Genomic DNA, 6,783 nt, shown 5'->3' with positions numbered 1-6,783 from the left:
CCACTAGTTACAGGCCTCCAGCTAGACTCCAGCCTTGCTAAGTCCACCACTAGACCATGTCCCTAAGCACAACATCTCATCTTTTAAGTACCTCCAGGGATGATGACTCAGCCACCTCCCTGGGCAGCCTGTTCCAGTGCTTGACAACTCTTACTGTAAAGAAATTCCTCCTAATATCCAACCTAAACCTCCCCTGGTGCAACTTGAGGTCATTCCCCTTGGCTTTACTACATTGGATGCATTCAGTGGTGCGGTACTCCCAGTTTGTTCCCGTAGTGTGCCTGTTCACAGAGTGGTTTGACATATGGGAAGCACCCACCTGGGTGGTGGCTGCAGCAGGTGACAGGGGTGCCACCACCTGGGTGGCAGGTGGTGCCCTGGACATGGCTCCTGATGCCCTCCACACACAAAGCCGGTCTCTCTGCCTCCATCATGGCATGGCAGGCTGGGGCAGAAGAACACCCTGATGTGTTCTTGCAAGCCCAAACAAGGGCTTGTTTTCAGCCTTGTGATGCTTTCCTTTACTTTTTTATCCAGGAATTATTTTCTTTCCGTTTGATTTTACAGGGCTTGAAATATCCAGGAGTAAAGAGCCTTGCTCCAGACAAGCCAGGTGAAATATTTTTGATGGATTTGAATGAAGACAATCCCAGAGCAGTGGAGCTGAGAATCAGCCGAGGGTTTGATCTGGCGTCGTTTAACCCTCATGGAATCAGCACGTACATAGACAGAGGTAAAGAGACCTTGAACCCGAGGTGGTGGCAAATCTCAGCCTAAAGTGCAGTCACAGAAGTCCTTTGGCGGCCTTGCATTGCACCCCCCATTGCACCCAGTAAGCAAGTGCTTACTGGGAGAGAAAAAGGTTTTTGGGCTTTTTCTCTTTGCTGGGCTCTTTTCTAAAAGTCAGCTTCCTAAACAAATGCCGTTGCACATAATCGCAGAGTGTCTGAGGCAGAAAGATGTCTTCTATATTGAAAGGAAAGAAAACATGGGAGAAGCCTGGGGAGTTGAAAACCACTGAAAGTTTAATTTTACTAGTGTACATCTGTCTCACCCTGGGGTCAAGAGTTTTCAGGAGATTTGTGCTTCACCAACTAGTATTGACCAGAATGGAGACTTTTGTAACTAAACTATAAATTATCAAATCTTTGTAAATTATAAAATCTCTGGTAATCTGTGGCTAAGACGTGAGGCCATGTTCTCATCTGCAAAATGTGTTCTCCTATGGCAGGCTCTGACTACCTATAAAAAACCGTTCATGCTCTCCTTCCTGTCTTTTCCACTGTCCTTTCAGGTGTCCTATCCTTTAGCGGTGCAGTTGTAAGTCTGTAAATACTCAGAGGAGCTCTGGAGGCTGCTTCAGAGCTATGGGTGCTCAGCAATGCAAACTGTTGCAGAAATCTGGTGAAACTCAACTCTTTCCATTTCTGTTTTTTTTTTAAGACGACACCGTGTACCTCTTTGTTGTGAATCATCCCCATCAGAAGAGCACAGTAGAATTGTTTAAATTTGTAGAAGATGACAATTCTCTTGCACACTTGAAAACCATTCGGCATGACCTTCTGACCAGGTAGTGGAGCCTAATACCATCTTTCCCCAGAAAAGGCTGCTTTGGTAAAATCCAAAGTAGGATGATTTTGCTTTTTGAATATTATTAATATGAGATATTTCCTCTTTAACCAACTTTCCTGTTACTCATATTTATTACTTCTTATCTGTGTGATCAAAACCTGCATTTCTCCAGTCTCTTTTGTAAATTAGATTTTTAATGGTTGTGTCACTAAAACAGTCTTAAGCACTGCTGTGGTTGATGCCAGTGAATTAGCTTGGCATCCATTTCTCCTTCTCTCACATAACCCAGTCTCAGATCATTGCAGGTATCAATATTCTGATATTTTATTATTCTTTATTTGCTACACTATAAAAATAAACATACTTTTAGCTTTTTCTTTTCTGTTGTTGTTGCATACATTTTCTTGGTCTGTCCTACCACAAAATGTTTGTATGATAAACAAAGCCTGAAAAAAATAGTTGTCACAACTCCTACCTCTGGTTTCCAGTTGAGAGAGAAAAACTTCCATGGGTTTGTAAGCAGGGAGTCAGATTTCTAACTGCTGCCCTGTGGTCCTGGTCAGCACTGCACAGTCCAGGCCCATCTAGAAGAGATTAGAATTAAAAAGGGTCTAAATAACACAGCATCTCTCTGAAGTACCACCTGTTATTGCAGCCCCTTTGTGTCTATGGAATGACCCTTTCCTGACTGGATTCTGGGCAGTCCTACAATCCTCCTTCCATTTCCTTCTTTTTAAATTATTTTTCTCTCTCTCTTTTATTTTTTTTCTTTAGTGTGAATGATATAGTAGCTATGGGACCAGACAGCTTCTATGCTACCAATGACCACTACTTCTCTGACTTCATCTTGATGTTCGTGGAGATGTTCTTGGGTTTGACTTGGTCAAATGTTGTTTACTACAGTCCCAAAGAAGTTAAAGAAGTAGCAGCTGGATTTTATTCAGCCAATGGAATCAACATCTCACCCGACAGAAAGTAAGTTTCTCCTCGCCTCAGATTTTGTTCAATCACACAAAAGAATCCCAAAATCCTCATTTGTACACATGATACCTTTGTGGTCAGTGTCTAAATTGGCTCATGTAAGGTGAGGTGCTGCCTGTCCAATGTAAGTGATATGAAGGGTCTGTAGAACAGGAGTCCTGTGTCTCGGTCTTTAACTAGAGGCAATGTTTGCTGGTTTGTGTGGTGGTTTATATGCAATAAACTCAAATATTGCTGCATTTTAACCAATCGACACAGAAGTTTGTGTATACTACTTGCAAGGGTTAATGAGGCAGAATTTCTGCAAGTGGGGAGTACATTCTCAAAGTCTGTAGGACTGAATTAACCAGTCGTGTGGTTTAGACAGATGATCTTAAATGAAAAATAAAACATATTTGTGGATCTCATGATCCCAGGCCTGCTTCAGTGTCATAATGGAAGAACCGGCACAGTGTGAATCTACATTAGCATCTCAGCAGGTTGGCTTCAATTCAGTGTCCTGCTTGCAGTGTCTGTTGCTATGTGAGAGCTGTGAGCTGGCATTCCTCAAGGGGGAGAGCTGGGCTTGCATGGGAGGAACTGACTGGTTTTGGTGTCTGCTTACTCATACACATTGCTAAGAGGTGCTTTCTTTTGCAGGTACATCTATGTGGCAGATGTATTAGACCATAATGTCCATGTTATGGAAAAACATGATAATTGGAGTTTAACCCATGTGAAGGTAAGGTGCTGCTGTTCCATAAAAAAGAGGCATATATGAAATTTGGACAGATTAGTCCCCATGAATGCTTGAGATTTCAACCTGTATATGAAGTTCTGGTCTGGATGGTTCCTGCTGTGGGTCTGCAGAGGTGCTGTGCGCCCCATTACAGAGCTTCAGGTCTTCCACCCTCACACCAGCAACCAGAGAGAGCCCCTCGGGTGTGCTGTAGAGCTGCAGTGGGTGTCTGCCTCTGTGGTCAGGCCACAAAGCACTGAAGTAATCAACACCAGCGTGGGTGGGAATGAGCCCTGGGCGGGAGGCTCAGAGCAGCAAGGAGTTTTCTCATGATATGGAGAGGATGAAGCTTATTGGGGCACTGAGGGAGAAAATAATTTAAAAAAATTTGGTCTAAGTTATGGACAAGTCTATTGATTACACTGTAGTTAGCTTCCAGGACTTCTGATTGCTTTAACTTCTCACTTTTTCTTGTTTTCCTCTGTGTTGGACAGACGCTGCAGCTGGACACTCTGGTTGACAACCTGTTTATTGACGCTCACACGGGAGATGTCTGGATAGGGTGTCATCCTAATGGGATGAAGCTGTTCTACAATGATCCTGAAAATCTGCCGGCCTCTGAGGTGCCTTTTGGGAGGTGTCACTGGTCTCTTGGCTATGTCTGGGCAAGAAAGTTGCTCTATTCAGATCACTCTGCTATAACTTAACTCAGCATTACATAGTGAAGTGCCTGGCCAGCCTTTGTGAAAGTAAAGACCATGCTGGCTCCCAGCTTATAGCTTCTGCTCTCAAATGGAAGCCTGACCAGCGCATATTCAGCTATCAGACACCTATTCAGAACTTTGGGAGACAACTGAGTAATGTCCACCCAGTAGCTTAGTCATTCTGGACTCCTCAGGCTGCTTTCTGTGCACCTGTGGCCACACAATCAGATTTTGATGAACTGTGTTAATTACCAAGCCAACACCTCTTTGCCAAACAAAAAGTAATGGAGTGCAAAGCAAGACAAGAAACATTCGCACTGGAAAGATTTATCTGTGCAAGTGTGGTTCATCAGTAGGTGACACTGTAATTCTTCTTTCCTTCTGAAATCAATGCGGTGCTGGCATTAGTGTGCTAGCAGCCATCAGTGCTGGTGGCTGTTTGGTGTCTGTTTGATTTCAGCCTTGTCTAAAGCTTCCCATAATACACTTTTCAAAATTACAATGTTCAATAGACGTAGATTTCTGATACAGTTGTTTATTCTGTCTGGAAAAAGCATGAAAATAAGAAGATACTGAATAACTCTTAGGCTCGAAAAAAAAAAATCTGTGCTTGTGCCTAGTGCTGGGGCTGACTGCCTCGCTTACTTACTGAAGTGGGGTCTTTGTTGCACAACCACTTAAAAAAATAGTCAGTCCTCATGAACAGAGCTTCACTGCAGCAGAAATTGTGACCCTATCACAGGAATCACCAGCTGACCAGCCTAACTAATGTCTTTAAATTAACATGCTGATGTTTCCTCCAACCATGGAGGATTTTCACCTGCAGCTGTTTCAGCAGATTGTCCCCCTTCTCCGGCAGGTCCTGTGCATCCAGAACATCCTCTCAGAGGAGCCCGTGGTGACACGTGTCTACGCTGACAATGGCTCTGTGCTGCAGGGAACCTCGGTGGCATCCATCTACAAGGGAAAGCTGCTCATCGGAACTGTCTTCCACAGAGCTCTCTACTGTGAGCTGTAGCTCGGTGTGGGTAAGATCTGCTGCAGCGGAGAGGATGGAATGCCTTGGGAACTCACGTATTTTCTGCTAGATTTGCTAACAAGAAGACTGTTGCAATAAAGGTTAACTAGACTCATGGGAATGTATTTTAACCTTCCTTTCTAAAATGAGAGTTTTTGCTCAATAGTGAAGGAAATGGAATTGAAGGTGAGAAATTAGTTCATTTCTGTAATGTGGAGGACCCTATGTCAGTAACAAAGGGTAACTTTGGAGTTCATATGTGTGTTAGTAATCACTTGCAATAAACTGAATTGAGGGTCCTTTGAAGTCGGGAACCCATCTTGTGCTGTACAGCGTGCACAGCAAGACATCGGCCTTGCAGAAGCTGCTCTTTGAACCAGTCCTGCCCAGGGAGCAAGCTCTTCTTCCATCAGCATAATGTCCTCACTCGCAGAGCAGCCCCTGCAGCTCTTTTTGTCCTCTAAGTTCCCACCTCTGATCGCTGCTCCAGCTTTGTGAAAGATGCTGACATTCAGCTAAAGGGTCTGTGTTATCTGTGGCTGCTCCCCTGCCAGGGCTGCCCCTCCAAACCGTGTCACCAGACAGACCTGCCCAAGGCCACCATCTCACCTGCATCCTTTAGCTGATGTGGTAGCATTTTCCTGCTCCTGTTCTTCCACTGCTGTGTAGAGAAACAAGGCCGGTAGCTTGTGAAGCAGAGGCTCAGGAGGAAGAGCCAGTCCCTGGGAGCTAATTGCTGTTCTGGCTTTGTGATTCCCCACTGCAATTTGCTTCACCTGGAGAGTACATGGGAAGTCCACTACTTCTAGAAAACGTAGGCATGCTTCTGCCTACAAGACAGAGCAAATAACCCTCTCTGGAGCAGCCCGAACACTGAGATAGGAGCCAGAGTGTGTGCAAGCCTTCGTCTGTCGTTGGGCTTTGCTGTTCTGGCTGAGGAAGCATTCCATCGGCCTAAGGTTTGGGTGAGCAGCGGCCCTGAGCAGCAAACGTGTGCTGATACCTCTGGGCTCCTGCACCTTTCATTTCTGGCACACATAAGCCTAATGCCTTTCATCCACAGGTATGAAAGTTACTGTTCCTTCTCTGAGGGAAGGGGGCAGCTCTAAGCAGAGCAAGGAGCTGGTGGCAGGGCTGACGGCTGGGGCTGTGTTGCTGTTGGGCTGTGTTGCTAAGGGAGGTATGGTGCCATCCCCCATCCTCTGCACAGCTGCAGCAGGCTGTGGGTGTTGCCACATCGCTGCCTGTCCCCAGGGAGCGTCTGCTCCAGCCCAAGCCCCTGCAATGGACAGTGGCGTAAGGCACCTCCTTGGGCACAAAAAGTTGGGCGAGAGTTGAGAACTGAGCTGGTAGGAATGACGTGTCAGCTCGGCTCCTGCACCCTTTCCAATGTCCGCAGCTTCCCATTTCCCCTCTCCAAAATGCCCAGTTAATCGGGGGACTTAAGCACTGCCCAGGGTTTACCGTCTGCCTACGGAGCCTTTTGTGACCAGGGACTTACCTGTTTGGATCATGGTTTCAAGGCTTTTGCTAACCACAGCGTGCAGACAGCCCTTCCATGGAGCAGAGCTGGCCCTGAACAAGGGCAGCTTCTGTCTTATCACTTGCCTTTGGCATCAGCCAAGTGCTCCAAGCACCCAAGAATGTAATTTACCATAACTCCGGGTTTGCTGCTCCTTCTGTAGCAACAACTTTCCCTGCAGGACATTTTCAGCTTTCCTGGAAAGTGGTGTGCTTTCCTACAGGAATTTGTGATCCATCTTCAGCCTTGAGGAATAGATACTGATTCC

At 45.8% G+C, this 6,783-nt stretch overlaps 1 protein-coding gene across 1 annotated transcript; it reads left to right on the top strand.

Moving 5' to 3' along the window:
- Positions 1-567: 567 nt before the first annotated feature.
- On the top strand, positions 568-5,110 carry LOC104547934 (serum paraoxonase/arylesterase 2; the record flags this gene model as incomplete). Its single annotated transcript, XM_010193806.1, has 6 exons — positions 568-733; positions 1,444-1,570; positions 2,347-2,547; positions 3,193-3,274; positions 3,766-3,894; positions 4,835-5,110. Coding segments are annotated over 6 exons (864 nt in total), but the record flags the coding sequence as incomplete, so codon positions are not given.
- Between the last annotated feature and the right edge of the window lie 1,673 nt (positions 5,111-6,783).

Source organism: Mesitornis unicolor, unplaced genomic scaffold (assembly GCF_000695765.1).
Source record: "Mesitornis unicolor isolate BGI_N332 unplaced genomic scaffold, ASM69576v1 scaffold7571, whole genome shotgun sequence".
In the NCBI taxonomy this organism is placed as follows: Eukaryota; Metazoa; Chordata; class Aves; order Mesitornithiformes; family Mesitornithidae; genus Mesitornis; species Mesitornis unicolor.
Note: the sequence above shows the minus strand (reverse complement) of the source record. Positions and strands in the feature narration are given on the sequence as shown.